General features: G+C 47.8%; 1 protein-coding gene across 5 annotated transcripts; it reads right to left on the bottom strand.

Moving 5' to 3' along the window:
- Positions 1-130: 130 nt before the first annotated feature.
- On the bottom strand, positions 131-27571 carry CLCC1 (chloride channel CLIC like 1). Of its 5 annotated transcripts, none has more exons than XM_084757249.1 (12): positions 27447-27571; positions 23054-23192; positions 21984-22085; positions 20667-20774; positions 16063-16287; positions 15470-15610; positions 12379-12472; positions 6182-6279; positions 5620-5766; positions 4059-4400; positions 2287-2583; positions 131-449 (listed from the first exon to the last, which is right to left on the bottom strand). In XM_084757249.1, the coding sequence occupies exons 2-11, from the start codon at positions 23180-23182 to the stop codon at positions 2329-2331; spliced, it is 1641 nt and encodes a 546-aa protein (XP_084613375.1). In that variant the 5' UTR covers positions 23183-23192; positions 27447-27571; the 3' UTR covers positions 131-449; positions 2287-2328. The 5 variants fall into 5 exon arrangements, with proteins under 5 accessions (XP_084613375.1, XP_084613374.1, XP_084613377.1 ...); XM_084757248.1 differs by having other exon boundaries at positions 2296-2583; XM_084757251.1 differs by lacking the exon at positions 131-449 and having other exon boundaries at positions 2054-2583; positions 23054-23183; positions 27447-27546.
- Positions 27572-27997: the final 426 nt, after the last annotated feature.

The raw sequence follows: 27997 nt of genomic DNA, 5'->3' as shown, positions 1-27997 counted from the left end.
CAGCCGTCATTAGGCCTTACCTTCATCCACAGCGCACACAAGATCATCATCTTCTGGCCTGCTTGTGGCACAGACACTTTTTATACAAGAAAACTCATCAAGAAAGCAAAAACTGCACATCAGATCAAAATAATGTAAAAATAAGTGTTTATTTTGTGTTTACAGTGGTTAACACCCTGTAAGCATTTAACATTTATTCCATTTTAAAAAGTGCTTTTAACAGCTACCTGCCCTGTCCTTATTTTCTTAAAAGCCAGTTACAATATGCTTTAACCTCAATGACAAATACTTGCTAGTCACTTGAAACGAGCCCTCTCTCTTTTCTGCAATAAACTGGCCATGATAGATTCACCTTGTTTTTACCACGTCTTCCCTGAACTGCTGCAATCACTCAAGACAGCATGTTGCTTTGCTAGCTGTCAAAGTAGATTCCATCCCCAAATGAGTATCTGTAATGGAAAAAAAAATTGCAAAAATGAGTTATAATTCTTTATATTTAATTTTATATGCATTGGTGTGAGGGTGTCGGATAGCCCTGGAACTGGAGTCACAGACAGTTGTGAGCTGCCATGAAGATGGCTGGGAATTGAACCCAGGTCTTCTCAAGGAGCAGCCAAGTGCTCCCAACCACTAAGCCATCTCTCCAGCCCTATAAATGTTTTGTTTGTTTTGGGTTTTTTGAGACAGTATTCCCATGTGTAGCCTTGACTGGCCTTGAACTAACCGAGATCTCCCTGCCCCTGCCTACCCCTGACCCCCCTACCCACCCCTACCCCCAGTACTGGGATTAAAGGTGTATGCCACACACCCAGCTTCCCTGTAAATGTTTTTGGATTAAAAGCAATCACGAGTTCCAATACTACCTTTCCTCTCAGGTACATCTGTTAGAGGAGGCACTTATATCTCTTCAGAATTATACCAGAGCTCAAAGGACAGTTCCCACCTTGGAAGTGCATTTACCAATTAGGGTGATGGGTCTGTCCACAGAGACAGCTGCTTTTATGCACAGATGTTCAGAGTCTAAATAAACTGCATGCTTCCTTTCACCCATGCATTACGTGTCTGCTATAAAACTGCCTTATTTTGCCTTTTTGAGATTAGTATTTCATCAGAAAGGTAACAAAGACATTTACAATGATGATTTTAAAAATAATGTTGAAAGCCGGGCATGGTGGCTCACACCTTTAATCCCAGCACTCAGGAGGCAGAGGCAGGCGGATCTCTGTGAGTTCGAGGCCAGCCTGGTCTACAAAGTGAGTCCAGGACAGCAAAGGCTACACAGAGAAACCCTGTCTCAAAAAAACAAAACAAAACAACAACAAAAATTGACTTATAAAATTAGTTTTTCTGATACCCAAGTAGAAAAAAAAGGACACATCATACATTTGTGTCAAGAAATCAAAACTCAATTTCAAGACTTAATTCTTGAGTAGTATCATGTTTGGAAAGCAGCTGAAGAAAATGTGCAATATGGATATGGCTACAACAAAAGACACCTGAGTGCACAGAAAAACTGGGGACTTGTACAAAATATAAAAATTGCTCTTTTTAAAGGCATCCAATGGAGAATGCACTTTAAAATCACAAACAAAATGTTGACTTAAAAAATGTTGATTGATAATCTATCCACAGTTAGTACATCTTGTTCTCTATCTACAGCTCTCTGAAAACCAGAATTACATATAGCCAAGAAACGTAGCTTGCCATATAAATACAACAGCATCAAATAACACTAGGTTCTAAAAAGATGAAAACTGGAACTTTATCCATCTGGCAACTTGTGGTGGACAATAAAGCCATGCTCCTAGTCCCTGATGAAGTGTGACACTGAAATATTGGTAGAAACAGGCCAATATAAAATGTAAGACAAGGCATCAGGTCTGGTAACCAGAAAGTCACTTTGTTCTGCAGGTGGCCTGCTCAGAGACGTAGCTGGACCTGCCCAGCGATGTGTACTCTGGGGCCGCAGCAGACACCAGCTGCATTAAACGCCCTTGGCAGTGGAAGCACTAAATCTACAGCAGAGCCCCCCAGGTATGCTGTTAGCAACCTAGGTTAGCTGCTTCCTCTAAATGCCTGTTAACAAAATTACTTCATCACTGTCATTCAGTTACCTTAATTATAGCGTAGCTGCCATAGCATTAACTTAAAAATGTAAAGTTTACAAAACCTTGTTCTAAAATTATGAGCTACACTTTAACAGCTAGGAGAGTCTGATGGTCTATAAAGCTGGCAGCTTTGTAGTAAATTTGAACGCGTTTGTAGGGAAGAATGAGGAGTCAGTACTTCACAGACTTCAAAGGTGACGTCAGGTCTGCGCCTCGTGCCTTAGCCACAGGGGCTGCCGATAGGATCAGTCCCGCATGCAGCGGCTGCAGCTCCTGTGCTGTGTATGCTGCCTCCCTGTGTGCTGCACTCCTCGTCTGTCTTCAGCGGGGCCTTCTCCACTGCGGGCGAGCCTTCTGCAGTGGCAGGTGCTTGGCCAGAGGCAGCTTTGGCAGGCTGGCTGTGTTCTGTCGGGGTGCTTTCTCCCGGGAGCTCACCAAGCTCTTTGAGATTTGTAGTCACAATGGATGATTTATGCTTTAAAATATAGAAATATACTTTTTAGTAAGATGTAAAGTTTCATTGCCAATTCTTATCCAAATCTATTATAGTATGCTTCAAACAGTTTAAAATTCTGGTTCTAGACCTACATCGTAATTAAAGCACTAAGCCTCACCACACTGAACATGGAGGGATGGAGACACGAGGTATTGTAGACGGTCTACTGACTCTGCTTAGGAGAGGTCAAGAGGATTGGCTACCAATAACGTGTGTCTCTTCCTGCCCGGTGAGAATACTCATTTTACAAATACTTACTGAGCTTGCTTTAAGTTCTAGGTCCTGGGAATACAGACCAAGCAAAACACAAAACCCGCACCCACAGGAACCTACACTTAGGTGTGGGGATGAATCAGACAGCCAACACAAGGATAACATTTCAAGTACAGGCTACGTGAAAAAATGACGTAGGTGCTAGATAGATTGTCAGACTGCAGTTTAAGATGTGAGTAAAGGCGTGTGTGTGTGTGTGTGTGTGTGTGTGTGTGTGTGTGTGTGTGTGTGTGTATACAGTGAGCAACAAAAACAGATGTCCTGTCACCAAGGTAGAAAGAGCACACAGTGAAAGCAGGAGATGACCAGTAAGGGGGTGGACGCGGCACACGGCAAAGCAGGGAGTCCCCAGGGCCCCTGTGGTAGATGGTTTGGGAAATTCCACTGGAATGAGTAACAGGTGGTCAGCAGCTATCTGAGCTAGAACAAACAGTCTTGGGTTATCTAGATACATTAACATCCATAAAAGCACCCATAGCTCAATTTCTGTCATTTTAACAGTCTCTTGTACTTACAGCTTTCTCAAAAGGTTTCTAGCTGCAATTCAAATATTGCAAATGACAACTCCTTTCTAAGGCAGAATTGGAAATGTCCCTTTAAAAAACAACAGTGGTGCTACAAAATGTAGTTCATGTGTGAAACCCCGGTCCAGTCCCCAGGACTGCTAATAAACAAAAACCGGTAATAAAGAACTCATCACCTTGCAGGTAAAAAGCCAGGGGCAGCCAACTGCTATCACTTTCTTCTATGCTGTGGAATCTATAGGGACCCTGATAACAGGAAGAGAAAGCAGGGCTTCTGATCCCTGCCCAACCCCGTCTTCCATCCAGGCTGGACCGTCAGAGAGTTACAGAGCTTTATAGCCGCAGCCCTCTCAGGCCCTTGGTGAGGACTACTCTCTGATCTTGTCAAAAGCAGAAATTTCAGTCAGGCTCACTTGTTGGCTTCCTGTGAAGCCAATATATGAAACGCCCAATACAGCTGAATGGTATTTAACGTGAAAAGTAAATCCCATTTTCTGAGGAAGCTGGACTGGTGACAAAAATGAGGAAAGAGGATGACTAGTCAGATCACTGGTGACCTAACTGACAGAGGGCAAAGAATAAAAACAATCAGAGCTCTGTAAGACGCACTTGGGCCTAGAGCCAACAGGCAGCAAAATGAAACCATTGCTGACTTACTCTGGATACACCTTCTGGATGCTCTTGTGCCTCTGCGTCAGGTAAATCAACTGCCCGAAGTACTTCAGGGCTCTTGTTGCCAGTGTGAAATCTCATGTCAATGTCTTTCTGTCTCAAACCATCTCTTCTATACGCGTGCGTTCTCTCATATGGGCCTTGCTCAATGGAGCCAGCTTGGCCCCTATAAGAGAAATCTGCATCACCTGCTCCACCCCGGAATCTATAGTCGAGTTCCTTCTGCCGCCTTCGGTCGTCTGGTCCAAGCGCTCGAGGAGGGTCTCTTTCAGGGCCACCTATGTGTCGCAGTGCAGGAACTGACTTCCCAGCACCATAGCAGAAGCTCTGTAAAGAAAAACATTCTAAGGACTTAGTGACTGACAAATAATGAAGTAGGAGCTATTTTATTCAGGATTTAATAAAAATGTCTAACAGCATTTATGGATATAAAAATGTTAATTTCCCCTACCCAGATCTAGCCAATGGACAGGACATTCTCCACAGTTGAGTGGAGAGTGGGGTATGACTTTCACACGTACTCTGGTGCCTCATATTTGACCATGTCCCCTGTAGGGGGAGACCTGGTGGCACTCAGAGGAAGGACAGCAGGTTACCAAGAAGAGATTTGATACCCTATGAGCATATACAGGGGGAGGTAATCCCCCTCAGGAACAGTCATAGGGGAGGGGAATAAGGGGAAAATGGGAGGGAGGGAAGAATGGGAGGATACAAGGGATGGGATAACCATTGAGATGTAACAAGAATAAATTAATTGAAAAAAAATTTTTAAAAGGGTGCTAAATAGAAAAATAAAAAAATAAAAATGTTAATTTCATTTTTTAAATTAAAAATTTTTTCTTTAGACTAGTAGAGGCCAAAGTAGCCATAAAATATATTTAATATTAAAAAAACATTTCAATCAGCTCACCACATTTTGAATATGTAACAAGTATTCTGAGACCTAAACATTTACATTAGAAAGTTCTAGATTTAAATGTAAAGCCTAGTCTTTGCTCATGTTTCTGTTTATACTCATACAGGGCAAATGATGAAAATTATTAACCACTGAATCCCATAATCGATCGATCATGCATCGAGACAAAGCCCAAAGGGGACAGTTCAGTCATTGTACACAGCACCATGAGCCACATTGCTGGGGAGTCTTCAGTTTTGATTCAAAGGACAAGTGCTTTGGGGAGGTCATGGCTACAAACAACAAGATGCTGAACTGAACTGACTGTGGGGGAACTAAGAGCAGTATTTTTAATAAGTTAACTACTCATGGGCCCCTAACTGCTCTTCAGTACACACGCCCGCTCCTCCTACAGCCTTCCTGCTTTGTTCTACGCTGTAAAGCTCAGACTGGAGCAAAGCCTCATTTCTTCACAGAGGAAGCAATCAACCAATCTCCGGTGTTTTCAAGTTAAACTTAAAAAGAGCTTATACCTCCAGGCACAGTGTTATTATTTCAATTTGGTTTACACCAAAGAAGTCTAAGGTTTTCAGAATTGCCTCTTTTATAACTCACAATCTTGTTAGTTATCAGCAGGGCCAGTGTACTAACCATGACAGCCAATGCTATAATTACAAGCACCGGAAGCTGCAGGAACACTGGAATCTCCTTCATGAGAGCCTCAATGAATTCACCAGTTCCTTTTCCAATGTGCTTTAATGGTTCCGTTACAAAGTTAGTGAGTGTAACTGCCAGAGCCTAAAACCAAACATCAGAGCAACTTAGCTTCTTCATACAGCACAAATTATAACCCTGCCAGGCCTTGAACTGTATCCTCCCACCTCTGCCTCCCAGGTACTTGGATTATAGTAAGCCACCACACCCACCTACATTTTAAGACCCAGGTTTAATGGAAGTGTTTTGTTTTTTAGTTTTTCGAGACAGGGTCTCTCTGTGTAGTCTTGGTTGTCCTAGACTCGCATTTGTAGACCAGGCTGGCCTCGAACTCACAGCAATCTGCCTGCCTTTGCCTCCCGAGTGCTGGGATTAAAGGTGTGCACCACCACACCTGGCTTTTTCCCCCCCTAGGACAAAAGTTTATTAATAGCCCTATCCTTTATAAAGGCAAAGAATTTGTGATACACTGTAATTATTACAAAAATATATTCTATACCTTTGTTGGTGGAACCAACCAAATAGGGTTGACTAATAAGAGCGCATAGTACTTTTCGCATGGGTCATCCTTATAGGTCCACGAACTTCTAAACCATTCTATACAGAGAGACAGACAGAATGATACAAACATTGTTGTGTTTCTTTCACAAGTAAAATTACTTTGGTTTTGACCATCCTTGCCCACCCAATAATAAATTTTGAGTTGCTTTATATTTTAAATAGACTCTCTATAATGTTATTTATCTCAAGTTCAAAATCATATTTTCAAAATCCATTCAGATTTGACAAGTCTTATGGAAACCAAAAAAAAAAAAAAAGTTTACTTTATAGATTTCCAAGAGGTAAATAATTAGTTTTTTATACACGCAAATAAACATGAGTAGAAGTGGGAAGTGTGACTAAGCCTAGTAGGTCAGTTGATACCCTGGCTGACAGCACACTGTTGAAGTTGTATAAAATGTAACTGGGGAAATACCTATTAATCTCTTTCTCAGTAAAACTCACTTTAAAAAGCCACCTCTGACAACATTTTCAAAGCAGAATATTCCCTTCATTTTTCTAGAGCAGCCTTCTGCAGGTCTGGGAACTAGCCTGCAGTAGAGGAGCCATGTTGTCTCCTGAAGCCAAGAACCCAAGAGGAACTGGTTTAACCCCACAATTTAAAAGCAGAGTCGGGGATGCTGGAGCTGGCTCAGTGGCTAAGAGCACCTGTCGCTTTTGCACAATGCCCGGCTTTGCTCCCAGTACCACATGGCTTACAACCATCACTAACTCCAGCTGCAGGGAGTCTGATGCCTTTATCTGACCTCCTTGGGCACCAGGCACACATGTGGTGCATAAACATACATGCAAGAAACGCAGCTAAACACATTTTTAAAAGAAATCTAAATGAAAAAAAAAAATTGAAGTTCATTCTGGAACCTACTTGTAGATTCATAGACCCTATTCTGAGTCAGTCATTACAGATTTCTGTTTATAAAATGCCTTTGAACATTAAATCGTTCCGTTCTAGATTTCAACAGTTACAGCTGTCAATATTAGTGAGAATTTTTACAAAATCTGGAAAGATAAAAAACAAACTTTTCATTTAGTTTTTTTTAAAAAGGTGTAGGAAAGCTACAAAATAATAATTTATGTCAAACTAAGGATATTAAAGCTAAAATAGCTATTATTTTATATATACATTGACTCTCTTTTAGTAAATTTCTGCTAGAAAATGCTATGGTCCTTCAGTCTAATGCAGGAGATGAAAAATCCAAGCCACATATACACAGCTGCTGTCTTTCCTGAGACTTTAGGTGAGTTGAGAAAGTCACTACTTTTTAACTTTTCAAACTTATAAATGTTTGTTTTGTTTGTTTCTTTGTGGGGGAGGGTGGAGCGGCTCTAACCGTGAGTTACACCCCGTTCCTTTTTGAGACAGGGTCTTGCTAAGGCTGTGGGCCCTGGAGTAACTGGATTACTGTCATCCCCTCCCGGAGGCCTCCTCCTGTCCCAGGCTCTGGTCCCCTCCCCAGCCCTACCATCTACCTGCACGTGCCCTCCCCAGCCCTACCGCCTACCTGCACGTGCCCTCCCCAGCCCTACCGCCTGCCTGCACGTGCCCTCCCCAGCCCTACCGCCTACCTGCACGTGCCCTCCCCAGCCCTACTGCCTGCCTGCACGTGCCCTCCCCAGCCCTACTGCCTGCCTGCACGTGCCCTCCCCAGCCCTACCGCCTGCCTGCACGTGCCCTCCCCAGCCCTACTGCCTACCTGCACGTGCCCTCCCCAGCCCTACTGCCTACCTGCACGTGCCCTCCCCAGCCCTACTGCCTACCTGCACGTGCCCTCCCCAGCCCTACCGCCTACCTGCACGTGCCCTCCCCAGCCCTACCGCCTACCTGCACGTGCCCTCCCCAGCCCTACCGCCTACCTGCACGTGCCCTCCCCAGCCCTACCGCCTACCTGCACGTGCCCTCCCCAGCCCTACCGCCTACCTGCACGTGCCCTCCCCAGCCCTACCGCCTGCCTGCACGTGCCCTCCCCAGCCCTACTGCCTGCGCCCTGCACGTGCCCTCCCCAGCCCTACCGCCTACCTGCACGTGCCCTCCCCAGCCCTACCGCCTGCCTGCACGTGCCCTCCCCAGCCCTACCGCCTACCTGCACGTGCCCTCCCCAGCCCTACCGCCTACCTGCACGTGCCCTCCCCAGCCCTACTGCCTGCCTGCACGTGCCCTCCCCAGCCCTACCGCCTACCTGCACGTGCCCTCCCCAGCCCTACCGCCTGCCTGCACGTGCCCTCCCCAGCCCTACTGCCTGCGCCCTGCACGTGCCCTCCCCAGCCCTACCGCCTACCTGCACGTGCCCTCCCCAGCCCTACCGCCTACCTGCACGTGCCCTCCCCAGCCCTACCGCCTACCTGCACGTGCCCTCCCCAGCCCTACCGCCTACCTGCACGTGCCCTCCCCAGCCCTACTGCCTACCTGCACGTGCCCTCCCCAGCCCTACTGCCTACCTGCACGTGCCCTCCCCAGCCCTACTGCCTACCTGCACGTGCCCTCCCCAGCCCTACTGCCTACCTGCACGTGCCCTCCCCAGCCCTACTGCCTACCTGCACGTGCCCTCCCCAGCCCTACTGCCTACCTGCACGTGCCCTCCCCAGCCCTACTGCCTGCCTGCACGTGCCCTCCCCAGCCCTACCGCCTACCTGCACGTGCCCTCCCCAGCCCTACCGCCTACCTGCACGTGCCCTCCCCAGCCCTACTGCCTGCCTGCACGTGCCCTCCCCAGCCCTACTGCCTGCGCCCTGCACGTGCCCTCCCCAGCCCTACTGCCTGCGCCCTGCACGTGCCCTCCCCAGCCCTACCGCCTACCTGCACGTGCCCTCCCCAGCCCTACCGCCTACCTGCACGTGCCCTCCCCAGCCCTACCGCCTACCTGCACGTGCCCTCCCCAGCCCTACCGCCTGCCTGCACGTGCCCTCCCCAGCCCTACTGCCTGCGCCCTGCACGTGCCCTCCCCAGCCCTACCGCCTACCTGCACGTGCCCTCCCCAGCCCTACCGCCTACCTGCACGTGCCCTCCCCAGCCCTACTGCCTGCGCCCTGCACGTGCCCTCCCCAGCCCTACCGCCTACCTGCACGTGCCCTCCCCAGCCCTACCGCCTGCCTGCACGTGCCCTCCCCAGCCCTACCGCCTACCTGCACGTGCCCTCCCCAGCCCTACCGCCTGCGCCCTGCACGTGCCCTCCCCAGCCCTACCGCCTACCTGCACGTGCCCTCCCCAGCCCTACCGCCTGAGCCCTGCACGTGCCCTCCCCAGCCCTACTGCCTGCACGTGCCCTCCCCAGCCCTACCGCCTACCTGCACGTGCCCTCCCCAGCCCTACCGCCTACCTGCACGTGCCCTCCCCAGCCCTACCACCTACCTGCACGTGCCCTCCCCAGCCCTACTGCCTGCCTGCACGTGCCCTCCCCAGCCCTACTGCCTGCGCCCTGCACGTGCCCTCCCCAGCCCTACCGCCTACCTGCACGTGCCCTCCCCAGCCCTACCGCCTGCGCCCTGCACGTGCCCTCCCCAGCCCTACCGCCTACCTGCACGTGCCCTCCCCAGCCCTACCGCCTACCTGCACGTGCCCTCCCCAGCCCTACCGCCTACCTGCACGTGCCCTCCCCAGCCCTACCGCCTGCCTGCACGTGCCCTCCCCAGCCCTACTGCCTGCGCCCTGCACGTGCCCTCCCCAGCCCTACCGCCTACCTGCACGTGCCCTCCCCAGCCCTACCGCCTGCCTGCACGTGCCCTCCCCAGCCCTACCGCCTACCTGCACGTGCCCTCCCCAGCCCTACCGCCTACCTGCACGTGCCCTCCCCAGCCCTACTGCCTGCCTGCACGTGCCCTCCCCAGCCCTACCGCCTACCTGCACGTGCCCTCCCCAGCCCTACCGCCTGCCTGCACGTGCCCTCCCCAGCCCTACTGCCTGCGCCCTGCACGTGCCCTCCCCAGCCCTACCGCCTACCTGCACGTGCCCTCCCCAGCCCTACCGCCTACCTGCACGTGCCCTCCCCAGCCCTACCGCCTACCTGCACGTGCCCTCCCCAGCCCTACTGCCTACCTGCACGTGCCCTCCCCAGCCCTACTGCCTACCTGCACGTGCCCTCCCCAGCCCTACTGCCTACCTGCACGTGCCCTCCCCAGCCCTACTGCCTACCTGCACGTGCCCTCCCCAGCCCTACTGCCTACCTGCACGTGCCCTCCCCAGCCCTACTGCCTACCTGCACGTGCCCTCCCCAGCCCTACTGCCTACCTGCACGTGCCCTCCCCAGCCCTACTGCCTGCCTGCACGTGCCCTCCCCAGCCCTACCGCCTACCTGCACGTGCCCTCCCCAGCCCTACCGCCTACCTGCACGTGCCCTCCCCAGCCCTACTGCCTGCCTGCACGTGCCCTCCCCAGCCCTACTGCCTGCGCCCTGCACGTGCCCTCCCCAGCCCTACTGCCTGCGCCCTGCACGTGCCCTCCCCAGCCCTACCGCCTACCTGCACGTGCCCTCCCCAGCCCTACCGCCTACCTGCACGTGCCCTCCCCAGCCCTACCGCCTACCTGCACGTGCCCTCCCCAGCCCTACCGCCTACCTGCACGTGCCCTCCCCAGCCCTACCGCCTGCCTGCACGTGCCCTCCCCAGCCCTACTGCCTGCGCCCTGCACGTGCCCTCCCCAGCCCTACCGCCTACCTGCACGTGCCCTCCCCAGCCCTACTGCCTGCCTGCACGTGCCCTCCCCAGCCCTACCGCCTACCTGCACGTGCCCTCCCCAGCCCTACCGCCTACCTGCACGTGCCCTCCCCAGCCCTACTGCCTACCTGCACGTGCCCTCCCCAGCCCTACTGCCTACCTGCACGTGCCCTCCCCAGCCCTACTGCCTACCTGCACGTGCCCTCCCCAGCCCTACTGCCTACCTGCACGTGCCCTCCCCAGCCCTACTGCCTACCTGCACGTGCCCTCCCCAGCCCTACTGCCTACCTGCACGTGCCCTCCCCAGCCCTACTGCCTGCCTGCACGTGCCCTCCCCAGCCCTACCGCCTACCTGCACGTGCCCTCCCCAGCCCTACCGCCTACCTGCACGTGCCCTCCCCAGCCCTACCGCCTGCCTGCACGTGCCCTCCCCAGCCCTACTGCCTGCGCCCTGCACGTGCCCTCCCCAGCCCTACCGCCTGCCTGCACGTGCCCTCCCCAGCCCTACTGCCTGCGCCCTGCACGTGCCCTCCCCAGCCCTACTGCCTGCGCCCTGCACGTGCCCTCCCCAGCCCTACCGCCTGCCTGCACGTGCCCTCCCCAGCCCTACCGCCTGCCTGCACGTGCCCTCCCCAGCCCTACCGCCTGCCTGCACGTGCCCTCCCCAGCCCTACCGCCTGCCTGCACGTGCCCTCCCCAGCCCTACCGCCTGCGCCCTGCACTTGCCCTCCCCAGCCCTACTGCCTGCACGTGCCCTCCCCAGCCCTACCGCCTACCTGCACGTGCCCTCCCCAGCCCTACCGCCTGCCTGCACGTGCCCTCCCCAGCCCTACCACCTACCTGCACGTGCCCTCCCCAGCCCTACCACCTACCTGCACGTGCCCTCCCCAGCCCTACTGCCTGCGCCCTGCACGTGCCCTCCCCAGCCCTACTGCCTGCGCCCTGCACGTGCCCTCCCCAGCCCTACTGCCTACCTGCACGTGCCCTCCCCAGCCCTACTGCCTGCGCCCTGCACGTGCCCTCCCCAGCCCTACTGCCTGCCTGCACGTGCCCTCCCCAGCCCTACCGCCTGCCTGCACGTGCCCTCCCCAGCCCTACCGCCTGCCTGCACGTGCCCTCCCCAGCCCTACTGCCTGCGCCCTGCACGTGCCCTCCCCAGCCCTACCGCCTACCTGCACGTGCTCTCCCCAGCCCTACCGCCTGCCTGCACGTGCCCTCCCCAGCCCTACTGCCTGCGCCCTGCACGTGCCCTCCCCAGCCCTACCGCCTACCTGCACGTGCTCTCCCCAGCCCTACCGCCTGCCTGCACGTGCCCTCCCCAGCCCTATGGCCTACCTGCACGTGCTCTGGTATCAAAGGCTCCGCTGTGGGAAGCTTTTGTCGCTACTGGTCAGTTTTCTGTTAGTTCTTTTTGTTTTGTTTTATGCTTTGTTTTTCTCATTCTCAGAAATTCTATTTAAAATTGTGACAAATAAACAAACACCTCACCCCAGAGACTTCCGGTCCAGTCCATGTTCTCAGCACACACGTTGTGTAATGGCTCCATCTTGGCAACGTCAGCCTGATGCTGAGCGAAAGCTACCTGATGAGCACGAAAGAACACTGACAGTGACGGCTGGGAATGCAAATCCAACGGAACTCAGATTTCAATGTTTTCTGTATCATTTATCCAAACAAGACTTTAATTTTTTTTCTCCCGAGACAGGGTTTCTCTGTGTAACAGCACTGACTGTACTGGAACTCTCTTTGTAGACCAGGCTGACCTTGAAGTCACAGAGATCCACCTGTCTCTGCCTCATGAGTGCTGGGATTAAAAGCATGTGCCACCATACCATGCCTGGCCTTTTTTTTTTTTTAAGATTTATTTATTTATAGCATATACAGCATTCTGCCTCCATGTATGCCTGTAACCACAAGAGGGCACCAGATCTCATTACAGATGGTCATGAGTCACCATGTGGTTGCTGGGAATTGAACTCAGGACCTCTGGAAGAGCAGATGGTGCTCTTAACTGCTGAGCCATCTCTCCAGCCCTCTTTTTTTTAAGTTTTTTGACAGGGTCTCACTGGCTGTCCTGAGACTTGCAATGTAGACCAAGTTGTCCTTAAACTCAAAGATACTCTGCATCACGAATGCGGGGTTTAAAGACATGTACCACCACTACTGTCAGGCCTTAAAACAAAAAAAAAAAAAAAAAAGAATTGGTTTTTGTTGTTGTTGTTGTTGTTTTGGTTTTTTCCCTCGAGAAAAGTTTTTTCTATGTAGCCTTAGCTGTCCTGGAACTCACTCTGTAGACCAGGCTGGCACCCAACTCACAGAAATCTGCTGCCTCTGTCTCCCTAGTGCTGGGATTAAAAAAATATATATGTATTTTTTTTTCAGCTCATGGTTATTAATTTAGAGACAACACACTTTTTTCTTGTTTTTGAGACAAGATCTTGTATAGCCCAGGTTGGCTTTACTATGGTAGCTAAAGATAACTTTGAACTCCTAATCTTCCTGCTTCCCATCACCTAGGTGCTGGGATTAGAGGTGTGCCTACTACACCCAGCTACAAAAGCAGACTTAATGCAATAAAAGGTTTAAAAACTTGGGGCTGGAGAGATGGCTCAGAGGTTAAGAGCACTGGTTGATCTTCCAAAGGTCCTGAGTTCAACTCCCAGCAACTACATGGTGGCTAACAACCATCTATAATGAGATCTGGTGTCCTCTTCTGGTGTGCAGACAGAACAGAACTCTGTATACATAATAAATAAATCAAAAAAAATAATAACTATAGGGGCTGGAGAGATGGCTCAGAGGTTAAGAACACTGCCTTTTCTTCCAAAGGTCCTTAGTTCCATTCCCAGCAACCACATGTTGGCTCACAACCATCTGTAATGAGATCTGGTGCCCTCTTCTGGTATGCAGGTGTACATGCAGGCAAAACACTGTATAGTTAATAAATACATCTTTAAAAAAAAAGAAAACAAAACTAACCACAATGCCTCATACCATCTTTGCACATAATTACGATAAAGGAAAACGTATTTATTTACTTATTTTAGGAGTTGGGGGTAGAGAGGCATTGAGACTATGTTTCTGTGTAGCCCTGGCAGTCCAGGAACTCATTCTGTAGACCAGGCTGGCTTTGAACTCAGAACTCCACCTGCCTCTGCCTCCCAAGGGCTAGGATTAAAGCCATGCACCACCACCACCCTGCAAGACCATGTTTGTAGAGGAATTCATATGTAGTTCATGTCATGACTGAAAATATAAACACAATTCAAGTTCTTTTATAATTGATGATAAGATAACATTTTGCTCTTGGTGGGCTTAACATAAATGATTAGTATCTAATAACAGGCTGAAAAAAACATAAGGTATTAAACATGTACAGCTTCTTACACTGTCTTGGGTGCACGTGAGCACAGACAACTCCAAGTACTGAGAGGGTGCACATAGCTTATGTGCAAGTACTACATGACACCTTGTATCTGTGAGGAGAGCTTCCAGACCCAAGTTTTTTTTGCCTCTAGGGTCAGGTGTATAGCTTTCATAAAACCACACTCCCAGGGGAACTCACTGAAGCAATTAACACTCCACCAGGAACCTATGTGCTTAACATGTAAGTGATATGCTTCAGGGCCACGGAAGTCAGAGCAAAGGGAAAAGGAAGTGGGACACTGATGTCATCAGAGGAACTCACTGAAGATCCTGACGTCCCCTTGTCAGGAAGACTGAAATGACAATTCCCCTCAGTGATTATACTGTTCTGTTAAGAACAGTCATCCTTTTACATTTCTACAGTCTCATTCCAGTTTTGAAAGATATAAAATCGGAGAAAATCTGGAAAAAAAATACTCCCCAAAAATCAACAGATTAGATATGGTGACATATACCTTAATTCCCAGCACCTGGGAGGCAGGCAAAGCTCTGAGTTTAAGGCTAGCCTGGTCTACATAGGGAGATGCTTTCTCAAAATGTAAATAAATAAATAAAATTTCAACACTGATTGTTCATAGGATTATAAGTGAGTTTTAAAAGTTAGTTTTATCTCTATCTGTTTTCTTTTTTTCCTTGCCCCCCCCCCTTTTTTTTGAGACACAATTTCTCTGTGTAATAGCTCTAACTGTCCTGAACTCTCTTTGTAGACCAGGCTGGTCTTGAACTCACAGAGATCCTCCTGCCTTCTGCCTCCTGAGTGCTGGGAGTAAAGGCGTGTGTCACACATCTGGTCCATGTATCTGTTTTCTAATTTCTCTACAGTGAATACACCTAACTCTTATAGTCAAGAAAACCTTATTTTTAACCATAATTTCTAACAGAGAATAAAAGCTCACTTTCCAAATTATGGTTTTCTAAAATGTTTCCATTTTGCTCTATGCTCACGAATAATAAGCAGGTGATAAAAAGTAGAACTCTGCTTTTCTTCACTAACTGGTAAGATCACGTGTGGCTCACAACTCCCAGCTTACTTCCACTACTGACAACCCAAGCACAGTCTTCAACCAGACCAGAGGCTAGACTGCTCTAAGAGTAGATTGGTCTCTGGTTACTAGGATTTTATTTTTAACTAGAAGAAAATCTTATTTAATACCTTATATAGATACATCCAATTCCATCCCAAACTGATGAGAAAACTGATGATAAAAACACGTCTCAGCTGCGTGTACCAGCGAACATACGTCCACAGCTCCGTAGCCACCAAGACCACAATGCAGAGCAGACACAAGAGTATCTTATAAGGAGAGACAGGAATCAGAGTCATTGCTAAGTGGCCTTCCCCACCAAACCCACCAAAGATCTGTTTAAAAAAGAAAAAAAGGCTAGGCTTGGCCAGGGAGATGACAGCTCGCAGGTTAATGAGCTTGCCATCAATCCCAGGACCCACAGAGTAGAAAGAGAGACCAAATACAGCAGGCTGTCTTCTGACTTCTGCATGCGCGCACGGTGTGCACACGCGTGCGCGCGCGCGCACACACACACACACACACACACACACACACACAATTATGCACACAAAATAAATGAAAATAATGTTTAAACAACCTTAAAAGAACCAGACTCAAACAAAATTATTTGTACAATTTCTCTGTGTATTCATCCCTGCAATGAGGAGCCGGTTCTTAATGTTAGCATTTTGGAGGTACTTTCCCAAAGAAGCTTCCTGTCGCCCTCATGCCATCCTACCATAAACACATCATAAGGATCTATTCCAAAGAAGTCTTCAAATCGCCAGGTCTTCCATGCTTCTGCATCATGATGCTTAAAGTTGATTAAAATATCACTCAGCGCATCATCCAGGGCTCCTGGCTTCCACTCCTCTCCCCCGAGGAACTTGTGTATCTCCAACAGAGTCTGTCTGCTAAGGAGGATCTCAGCATCATAGCGCACATCAGCTCTGCTCTCATCGGGCTGCGCCAGTCACCAAAAGACAAACAAGACAAAACAAGAATTGTCTTATCACATTAGTCAATGAAGCGTTAAGTTTACAACCAGTCTGAGCCCAACATGATGGTGCACACCTACATTCCCTGCTGTCAGGAGGATGCAGAGGACTTCCAGGTTAGCCCTGACCGTATCTCAAAAAATAAAAACGCTTTGGAACTCAATATAACACAGTACAAATTGCTGTAGGTGCCAACACAACAAAAAAGTGTATTAGTTTATAATACTCTTAAGTATAATAGTATGTACTTATCCTCAAAGGCTAGCATGAAATCCAAATACATATAAAAAGCATTTAAAATGCTGCTGCAGACGGGCTGGAAAGATGGCTCAGTGGTTAAGAGCACTGTCTGCTCTTCCAGAGGTTCTGAGTTCAATTCCCAGCAACCACAGAGTGGCTCACAACCATCTATCACGAGATCTGGTGCCCTCTTCTAGCCTGCAGGCCTAAGGCAGGCAGAACATTGTATATAATAAATAAATCTTTTTTTTTTAATGCTGCAGACATTTCACTAAAGGCACAGCTGGATTGTGTCTTACAAAGCGCCTCGCAAGTGTTGTGTCACAGTCCTACAAGAAAACAGGTTAGTTTCCTGTGCACCCCTTGTCATAACACTTGTCAACTGATCAATAGATAATTATGTTTCTGTTGATACCTTAGTTATAAATATTAATGACTCACTACCACAGAACGCACTGCCAATAATCCTATAATTTATTTAGGTCCTCCCCCACAGGGTTTCTCTATGTAGGCTTAGCTGTCCTGGACTTGGTTTGCTGAACTCACAGTGATCCGCCTGCCTCTGCCTCCCTGAGTGCTGGGATTAAAGGCATGCACCACCAAGCCTGGCTAACAGTCCTATAATTTATGGCTGGGTGTTATTTTTTTCTGTAGAGCACATTATAAGCTTCTTGCATGTAGGAACTGGAGGTGGCACTTCACATTTGGGAGACATTCCAAAAGATGAAAGCACTTTAAACAATGAAATCCCTTCTACCCCAAAAATGTGGAAAATGTGGCATCTAACAGGTCGCCTTAAACTGCAGGAATAAAAACAATGCTCTGCAGGGGTAGGCCTGAAACAAGGCAGCAGCTGTGCTGCCGTGTGCTGCCTTACATGGGACCCACAGTATCAAGCAACTCAAACCTGTTTATGTGTAACTTGGGGTGGGGCTCAATTGGGAAAGCGCCTGCTCTGCAAGGATGGGGCCTAAGGTTAGCTCTTCAGCACCTACATTAAACGCCAGCTGTGGGCCGGGCGCAGTGGCAGCACATGCCTTTAATCCCAGCACTCGGGGAGGCAGAGGCAGGTGGATCGCTGTGAGTTCAAGACCAGCCTGGTCTACAAAGTTGAATTCAGGACAGTAAAGGCTACACAGAGAGACCCTGTCTCGGGGCGGGGGAACAGGGGGAGCCAGTTGAGGGGTGCAAACCCAAAATCTTTTCCTTGAGAGACGGAGACAGGAGGATCCCTGGGGCTTGCTTTTGCTGGGCAGCTAGTCTTGCCCAATTGGTGAGCTTTAGTTCAGTTAAAGACCTTACCTCAGGGCTGGAGAGTTGGCTCAGAGGTTAAGAGCACTGACTGCTCTTCCAAAGGTCCTGAGTTCAATTCCCAGCAACCACATGGTGGCTCACAACCATCTACATTGTGATCTGGTGCCCTCTTCTGGCCTGCAGATGTACATGCAGACAGAACATTGTATACAAAATAAGTAAGTCTTAAAAAAAAAAAAAAAAGACCTTACCTCAGAATACAGTGGAAAGGATTGAGGAAGACACTCCAAACTCATCTCTGGCCTCCCCATGTGAACACACATACATGTACATGTGCATGCACACACACACACAAATTTTTAAAAGTGAGTAATTTTTTTAAATCATCAAATATTGATTTTGATGGGACAAATTTTAATGAACAGGTAAATTCACAAACATGGAAGTTACTGTATCTTTATGATTCAATTTATCAGTTTCCATTTGCTGACGATTTTCAGACAGCCTAAAGTTTACAGTAGGTCAAATAAGAAACAATTTTTAAAAAAAATTTTTTTTTTTTTTGGTTTCTCGAGACAGGGTTTCACTGCGTGGCCTTGGCAAGGCCTGTCTCGAAAAACCAAAAATACATTTACCTCTTTATTAGAGCAAGTTCATGAGAAGCCAAATATGGCCTCAAGCCAGGGATCCTACTTCAGCCTCCTGAGCACAGGGATTATCGGCGTGTGCAGCACACCCAGGCTTCACAGTCTAGGTGTTCCATTTCCCCAAAGGTCCATGTGCTAAGGGCTTGGTGCCCGAGGTTGTACTACAGGGATGTGGTTGGAGCTTTAGGAGGTGGGACTTAGCGGGAGGAAGTCAGATCACTTAGGGGTACGTCCTTGAACAGTTACGGGATTAGCGTTCCTTTTTCCTTCCCCACAGAGAGTGCACAGGCAAAGAACACACACCTGTGAACAGCTTTGGAGAACTGGTTCATTTACTGAGGAACAGGGAGGTATTGATGACCCTGGGGAGGTGGCCAGGGTCTCTGGGGCAAGGTTCGTGTGACCATGTACAACTGGCCAGGACAGGGGTGGTGGAAGATGTGTCACCTGCACACTAAGGCTAGTGTGTACTAAGGAGATAAGCCCTTTGAGGTCAAACAACCAAGGCCTGATAACCGTCAGGGTAGTAAACTCTTACTAGGGTTGACTGTGGAGCAGTTGATAGTGGGGACTATCTGGCTGCCAGGATGGAGATACGAGGGATGGGAGGAGCCTCTCTTTGACCCTTGACCTTTCTTCCATTAATCCCAGTCCCACAGTCCCTCAATAGCCAAGGATGATTCTGAGTGCTGGGATTAGAGGCATGCACACCTATGCCTCATGTACTGAGCACTTAGGCTTAAACACAACGCTTTGTATAAGCTAGGCAAACATTGCCAAACTAAGCTACATTTCCAGGTGTTTTCCTCTTTGTTAATTATCTAAGTTGTTTGTTAGCGTAAAAAAAAACCTGCCTGATACTACTAACAGGAAGTATCCTGAGCTTGCTTAGGCTGCCCATATACAACAACTGGAGTGACAGAGATTAGTATGAGCCTGGCAAAAAGATGACAAACAAATCCCTTATTTTTCTGGGCTACATGGGACTTTGTCTCAAAAACAAAAAGTTAAACCTGTGACCTACTTCCGGTGGCTAGAATGCACGACCAGACCAAACAAAAGTCTACCTCCAACTCCTAGGCCAATTCTGGTGACATAAATAATAAGGAAAAAATACCTCGTGCACTTACAAATGAGTCTTAGACAGCACTTCTCAGCCCTCTGTCTGAGGATAAGTATAAAAGTGAGTTTTATAAATACGATGTAAGCTGATCACTTCCCCTGGGCAGGGAGGCCCTGTGAGCACACACAGGAAGGGGGTGCAGGGTATCAGGATGACACCTGTCAGAGGTCTAGGGGAGGGGGACAAAGGGTGGGAGAGGGAGGGAGAGTGAGAATGGGAAAATACGCGCAAGTGACGGGATAACAATCAGGATGTAATGTGAACAAAATTATAAAAAAATTTAAAAAGTAAAATAAAAAAGATGTAAGATACACAATTATAAGTTGTGTCCGTGTCTTGCTTCCCCAAACTGAAATAATGATATTTTTAAAAAATGTAATAATAAATATATATGTATATACACACAAACAAACAACATACGGGAAATTGGAGCTAGGGTTACTGCCTAGTGGCAACACTATTACCTAGCATGCGCAAGGCTTTCCAGCAATACAAAATAATATAAGGAACTCTCACCATTCTAAGTAATATATGTGCACAATACACAATTCCACAAAGGAGGAACCCACCGCAATGAACAGCAAAAAAAAAGACTCTTAAAGACACATTTTTTTCTTGTCTTCAAGCGGTGATTTTACATTTTACAGCTATGGAGTATGAGGATGGGGAAATGACAAAGGTCGGACAGGGTTATCTCCCTTATCTCCTCAGCCCATTAGTGGCACAGCAGCCGAGTCACTGAGCAAATCCACAGAGGTCTTAGGAGAGCCGGAGTGCTCTGTCTGCTCACCTTCCACCACATAGCACCTAATGCCAGGTGATTCCTAGAATCTTGTATGAACAACTTCGGGGAAAGGGTGAAGCCTTGTTTTCTGTTAAAGCCCAACAAGGCTCTATGACTTCACTTTTTGGTGGGGACACAGGCTGGGCTGAAACTGGAGATCCTCCTGCCTCAACCTCCTGAGTACTAATTAGGATGACAGGTGTGTGTGACCATGCATGACACAACTCCTTACATTATGTGAAACAAATGATTGAAGTATTTACTACAATGATTAATATCGAGTTATCAAATACTTACAAGTCCAAGCTTGCCAGCTTCAATTAAAATCTTATTTAGGTATCTCCTAAAAACAGGATTACTTTGACTTTCATAGTCTTTCATTTTCTTCTTTTCACAATCATCAACCTGTAATCATACATAAAATCAACAGCATCAAAGGCCACTGAGACGGTCAAGCTCTAGCCTGTAATGCCGTCAGAATCAAGTAAGAGCTGGTTGTTACTTTTTTTGGGGGGGGGGGCAAGGTATAGGATTTACTGGTAATTATGACTAAAGAAAGGGCAAGTTACTCACAAACAAATGCTTAGAGAACTTGACCCGGACACACATGGACCTCACTTAAAACTCTCCCTGTCTCCCAAGATGGGCACATAACTCATTCACTCTGTCTATTCACTGTCCCTTAGCCTCACCCATCAACGTGGCACATCTGTCTATTCTCTTCGCCGTTGTCACTGTGTCACTTCAGGCCATCAGCACTGTTGCTCTTCCTCCGTGACCACATGACAGCCTCCCTCCCGACTCCAGAGCCTTTCCATGGTACAACCATCTCACTGTCTGAATGATCCACAGAGCGGTTATCACAGTGAACAGTGGCTGCACTAAATACAGGTATCTATAACCACCCTTCACATTTGGAAGAACAACTAGTGCAACCTTTAATAAGCTAATTTACTCATCAATGGCTCAGCAGTATGACTGGTGATAACCATTTGGATAAAAATCTATTAGTTGTACCAACAAGTTTATAATAGCACAAAAATTATGTTATTACTAAAATACTAGGCACTATTTGAAAAAACAAGATGTAAGTAAAAAATTTTATCGATAAAACATATAATTGTGTAGTACATGGAAACATTACAAATATAACAATTAGCAAAGACAAGAAAACAAGGAACTGTTATAGCGAGGGTTCCGGCTGGTGTGATGAAAGACCGTGGCCAAAGCTCCTCAGGGAGGACAGGGTTTATTTGACTCACATCACTGATGCTAGTCAGAGCAGGAACTCAAACAGAGCAGGAACCTGGAGGCAGGAGCTGATGCAGAGGCCACGGAGGGCGCTGCTGACTGGCTTGCTCCCCATGGCTTGCTCAGCCTGCCTTGTTTCAGAGCCCAGGACCAGCAGCCCAGCAATGGCTCCACCCACCAGGGGCGGGGCCCTCCTTGTCAATCACTAAGACGGCCCTACAGCCCATCTTATGGAGGCATTTTCTCAATTAAGGTCCTCTCTTCTCAGATGACTTCAGCTATGTCAAGGTGACATAAAACTACCCAGCACAGTAACTTAACGTAAGAAATATTTAATTTGTGAATGGAAAAAAAAAATCAAACCTTGTGAGTTAAAGAATCAAGTCTGTTCAAACAGTCAGACAATTCCTCTGCATGTGACAAGTCAGGGCTCACTTCCTTTCTCTCTGATGTACCGTATTTCACCTAAATCAAAGCAGAGATCTTATTCTTTATGCTCCAGTGAATAAAGAGTAAAAGTTTGTCTATCACTTTATGACATTGCTTCTTAAATTCTTCACCTGCTATACATGCTAAAAACCAAAAACTAAACTGGCTAATCCTGTGGTTGAACTGGACTATGCATTCAGATGCTAATTGCTTGCCCTCCAAGATCCTCGCTGTCCTACGAGTAAACTATCACTTGCCCAAAATGACATTTGTGAACCTTGCCTCCCAAATTATCCCTGACTGGATAATAGAGTTGCCTACAGCCTGGACTGGGCAGAAGAGAGGCAGGCGGGGCTAGGGTTAGCAGGCTCTGTGGTGGCAGAAGGCCAGCGAGGGTGAGAGAGGAGGGAGAAGAAAGGAGCAGGTCACCATGCTAACTGAAAGACCACGGCTGAGAGCGCCTTGCTCTGAGGACTGGCCTGACGGGGCAGCAGCAGCACAACTGGGACATGTGCACGTACTTCTGGGGACTGTGGGTGGGAGGTAGCCCAGACAGGAATGATTAAAGCAGGTGGCGCGGGGTGGGTGGCTGGGAGAGAGACAAGACAGCTTAGGGGGTTAATATCTGCCCAGTTCTAGTGCATTAACGTTTATTAAAAATCTAACAGGATTCTGTGTCTTTCGTTTATATAATAGGGGGTTAAGGAATAACTGTCATGGAATTAATAATCAGCCTTAATACTAATAAAATAATTAACGTGTATTAATAATCTAATAAATCAATATTAATAACCTTTTACAGGCTTACTCCTTGATGGGCTCTACATCCAAATTCAAACAGAAATAACCAGATGGAGTTGAGTGCCCAGTACAGAAGAAAAGGGAAAAGCGCTTTGCATGACTGCTAATCATTTATATGGCTCTCACAGCTCTGTATGAAACGACAAACCAGACTGTGCCCATCATGGCAGGTAAGGCTTATCAGTCATGTACAAAATAAATACCTGAGATTTTCTCATTGTTCCCGAAGCAGCATCATAGTTAAGCATATCTGTGGGGTCGATCCAGTCATCATCGTACGCATAACCAGTTATCAGCAACAGACATCCACAAAGGAGCAGCGAGCACAGCATCCTGAACAGGCTTCAAAAAAAGAACGAATTGTTTTGTAGTAAAATCTACTTCCTTCTAGAGTTAACACTTTCTGAATAAAGAACATAAAGACGGTACATTAAATTAAAAAATAAAACAAAAAAGCCCATTAAAATGGCTGGGACACGTTCAGTTACAAGAGCACTTGACCAGCAAGTACAAAGCCCTGCGTTCAATGCCCAGCACCTCATAACCCAGACACTGTAGTGCACACTTGTAATCCTCACACTGGAGAGGCAGATGCAGGAGGATCAGAAGTTAAAGGTTATCCTTAGCTACATACTGATCTTGGGGCCAGCCTGGGATACATGACACAGTATTTTAAAAATATGATAAAATGGTGTGTGTGTGTGTATGTATGTATGTATGTATGCATATATATATATATATATATATATATATATTAGAAAAAATTTTTTTGTTTTTTGTTTTTTTTTTGTTTTTCAAGACAGGGTCTCTCTGTGTTATCCTTGGCTGTCCTAGACTCCCTTTGTAGACCAGGCTGGCCTCGAACTCAGAGATCCGCCTGCCTCTGCCTCCCGAGTGCTGGGATTAAAGGCGTGCGCCACCACGCCCAGCCTAGAAATTTTTAATATGGCTTTTTTGATTCCTTCTTCTATACCCAAAAGATATATAGCTACATATAAACTTGTATGTGAATGGGCACACAATTTTTCAAACTAGCTAAAAAATAGAAACAGCCCCAAAGTCCATCAATTACAATTTCACTCACTGAGCTGTCTCCCCAGCCTCCGAATTCCTTAAATTGTAATGGAGAACACTTAATCGCCTTATGGAATGGAGTATCACCTGATCATACAGCCCACAAGTCAGGCTGGTGAGATGGCTCAGCAAGGAAAGGCCTTGCCACGCAAGCCTGGCGACTGGAGACCAACTCCAAGAGCCCAGGTAAAGATGGAAGGACAGAACAAATGCCACAGAGTTGTCCTCTGACCCCACATGAGCATTATGGCACAAGCGCCCACATGCACATCACACACACTCATACAAAAATGAATTTTTAAGCCAATGAAATGAATTATATAGCGTGTGCCTTAAAGTACAATACAAATTGCTAGAAAACAAATATTCCTTTTAAAATGTATTATATGTGTGTGTGGTGTATGCATGTGTGTACCCATGTTGCAGCCAGAGGTGATTATCAGGTATCCCATCACTGAATCCAGGAAGTTATCCGTTCAGTCTCTAGTCAGTGAGCTCCAGGGACCCTCTTGCCTCCAACCCCCTGACCCAATGCTTGAGTTACAGGCATATGGCACTGGGCCTGGATTTTCACATGAATTCTAGAATCTTCATGCCTGAGCAGCAAGCGCTTTATCAACTGAACCACCACCCCAGACAGTTTAACCAGACCTGCACGACCAATTAAAAAACAATCCCTGGGGGCTGGAGAGATGGCTCAGCGGTTAAGAGCGCCACCTGCTCTTCCAGAGGTCCTGAGTTCAATTCCCAGCAACCACATGGTGGCTTACAACCATCTATAATGTAATCTGATACCCTCTTCTGCAGATAAAGCACTTATATACAATAAATAAAATAAATAAATTAAAACAAAACAAAACAAAACAAAAAAACAACAAAACAATCCCTTCTGGGCCGGAGGGGGACACATATGTGCCACAGCATACATGGTGGAGGTCCAAGGACAACCTACAGGAGCTGGCTTTCTCCTTCCACCATGTGGGTCCTGGGATTCCAAACTCAGGTCCTCTTAAGCTTACTAGCAAGGACCTTTACCAAGCTGAGCCATCTTGCCAACCATTCCCCGATTTTTGAGACAAATAATTTTAAAAGGTATGAAATTAAGACTAAAACGAGGGTCTAGTGAGCCCCTCCCTGGCTAAGAGCGCTTGCTGCTCGCCCAGAGGCCCTGAGTGCCAGTCTCAGCACCCGCACTGGGTGGTTCGCAGGTGCCTGTAACTTCAAGGGACCCGAACTTCTCCTTCAGACTCTGCAGGCACTCACATACACGTTCACAGGCACATACATGGAAAAATGAAATAAACCTAACGATTCAAATGGTGGCAGCACTCCAAACTACTCAGTGACTACCCTGCCTAAGCAGCTTCCTGTCCAGTTCAGTAGCCACTAGCCACATGAGGACACTGAGCACTTGAAATAGCACTAATGAGAAAAGCCGAATATTTTAATTGCCACGTAATGTTAAAACACTGAGAACAGAATATGTCCACCAGCACGGAATGTCTACAGGACAGTAATCACAGCGAAGGGCAAACTGCTTATGTTTTGCTAGTAAAATTAAAGGTAAGCCTGATCTGAATTAAACCCTTCTCTGTGCTTCCTTGAATCCTTGATTATTCTAGCAAAACACACAGTGAGCTGAGCCATCTATTGACACCCTCAACTGATGCCCTGTATCCCTCTCCTGGGCACCACACCATGGGCACCACACCATTAACAGAATGAGTGAGAAGGAAGACAAGTGTTCTCAGGAAGAAAGGGAGCTGAGGGTGAAGGTAATAGAGATTTAGAAAACAAAAGAGCAGAGGGCATTACACAACGGAAGGTGACCAAAGCCTGACACCACTGGCAAGCATGTTGCTTTCCCCCACTAATGACCAGTTAACAAGGACTACAGACCAGGACAGCCAAGGCTACCTAGAGAAACCCTGTCTCGAAAAAACAAAACAAAACAAGCAAACAAACACACACAAAAAAACCCCTAAGACTACAGACTGGTTAAAATGATGCACGGCCAGAGGGTCAGATACCACAGGAGAATGAAATGAGAAATCAAGGAAGAGGGGGAGGAGTATGAAAAAAAAGGAAAACAGAATCAGCTGGAAATTCAAGACCTTTCCATCAGCGTGCTGTGGTCATTAATTTAAGGCTAGAACTCATGGGCGGAAAAACATAGAAATGATTTCGCACTTCCTCCAAAGCTGCATCTAGACCTGCTGAGAGCTTGTTTTAAAAACAAGTTTCTGAGCTAGGGCTAGCCTGTGCTACATAAATAGACTAGCTCAAAAAAAAACAAACAAAAAAATTCACAAAGGCATCCTATGTTGCTCTAGTTTATCGGTAGAACCTGTGTTGTTCTACAACTTGTCAGCGAGCAATAGTCTGTTTCTACCATTTTTCTCATCGCCTCTTGTTATTACACTTGTAATATAATATGTATAATAACAGTGTATAAAAAAGCATACTCTCACACAACAATAGATAACACTTTGTTATTGAAACATGCACTCCTTCAATCCTTACAAAAACTCTTGGGAAAAGTACTCTCTCAATTTCTTTAACAAATTAGGGAAAAAAGTAACTTGCCCATGGGCTCTGAGCTCATGGAGAGTCCTCGGAGGTTAGGGTTCAAGGATAAGGAGGAAACGCTGCTGGGTCGTATCACCACAGATGAGAAAACTAAGAAGAGGGGATGCTAACAGGAACTGTCTTGGGGGAGCGCTTTTGGGGGAGCACTCAAGAAGTGCTGCGTGATTGACAGCCACGATGGGGAAAGCCCCAAAAGTCACCGCTTTCAATTAATGCAGACGTCTAACCAGCCAGGCAGGACTAACAGGAATATGGGAGTCAAATTCGGTGTTACCTAGAAATGGGGAGTTATTTAGCTCACGCATGGTCCTGTCTTTCCTTAAACTTGAGAGTTTCTCTTTCTTTCTTTCTTTTTGGTTTTTTAGACAGGGTTTCTCTGTGTAGCGTTGGCTGTCCTGGAACTCACTCGGCCTCGAACTAAGAGATCCACCTGCCTCTGCCTCCTGCTAGGATCAAAGGCGAGCGCCACCACGGCCAGGCTGAAAATTTTTTTTTTCTAATGTGTGGCCAGACGACACTGGGGATCGCACTTTTATAATCAGTGTCATGGAGAAAACCGGACTTGTTTTTGTACCCAATCATAACACGCGGCTTACGACATCTCCTAACTTTATATACTTAAAATTAGAGTTGGCGTTCCACACCATTAGCTACAACAAATCCAATATAAATAAATTTTGGGCGTCAGCATTTGTTGCAGATTATCCCTAGTTTTCAGATAACACGAGCAAGGGTGCGCAGAACAAGCCGGGCCGCTCAGCATTCCCAGGGAAACGGAAGATGAGGCCGGGGATTGACTGGCGGGCGCTATGTAGCCCGCCTAAGACAGAACTGGGGCGCGCCACAGGCCCAGGCCCCGACACCGCCCCGACGCCTCCCGCGCTGCAGCCTCCCACGCGGGCCACCCCGACACACCAGAGCGTGCCCACTCACGTCTGAGGATCCCTCCTGCTCTTCCAGAGCGACCGCTGCCAGCCGGGACGCGGAAGACGGAGAGCCGCCTCCTTCAGACGCCCAGCGCTCGCACCACGCGCCTGCGCCGACTCATCGACTCGCTCGGCCCGCGGCTGTGCGGCCTTCCCGCGCGCTCCGCTGATTGGCTGCGCGGTGGGGGCGGGGCCCGGCCTCGCTCCTCCGCTCTGAAATTAAGTCTACACAGAACCTAAGTGTGCTAAAGGAACACAAAGTATAATTCCTTAGTATTACTTTGTTTCTGTATGTTCGACAGCATAGCGTTTGCAATAAAACCAAATCTACTTAGAGTACTACGTTAAGTCAGGCGAATGAGAAGTTGGCACACTATAGAGCGTTTAGATGTAAGGTTTGTTTTGCGTTTATCTCCAATTTCTGGCTTGGCAATAGCCGCAAAGTCTCCAAAGAGGAACCCCGAGCCCCACGCCAGAAATGGATACAAAAATTAACTTGCTATGAGTTGCTGTTGGTATATAATTCGGTATTCTTGGTACACATGTTGTTTACAACTT

This window comes from Acomys minous (assembly GCF_964271855.1).
Source record: "Acomys minous genome assembly, chromosome: 14".
In the NCBI taxonomy this organism is placed as follows: Eukaryota; Metazoa; Chordata; class Mammalia; order Rodentia; family Muridae; genus Acomys; species Acomys minous.
The sequence above is the reverse complement of the archived record's forward strand: the minus strand, read 5'-3'. Positions and strand labels throughout refer to the sequence as shown.

Excerpts from the sequence above, each read along its gene's own strand:
- CLCC1 (XM_084757249.1), bottom strand. The coding sequence starts at position 23,182 with ATGCTGTGCTCGCTGCTCCTTTGTGGATGTCTGTTGCTGATAACTGGT. Across the intron at positions 16,288-20,666 it reads AAGCTGGCAAGCTTGGACTT|CCCGATGAGAGCAGAGCTGA; the intron begins GTAAGTATTTGA and ends TGACTGGCGCAG. Across the intron at positions 5,767-6,181 it reads GGTTGGTTCCACCAACAAAG|GCTCTGGCAGTTACACTCAC; the intron begins GTATAGAATATA and ends GTTTGGTTTTAG.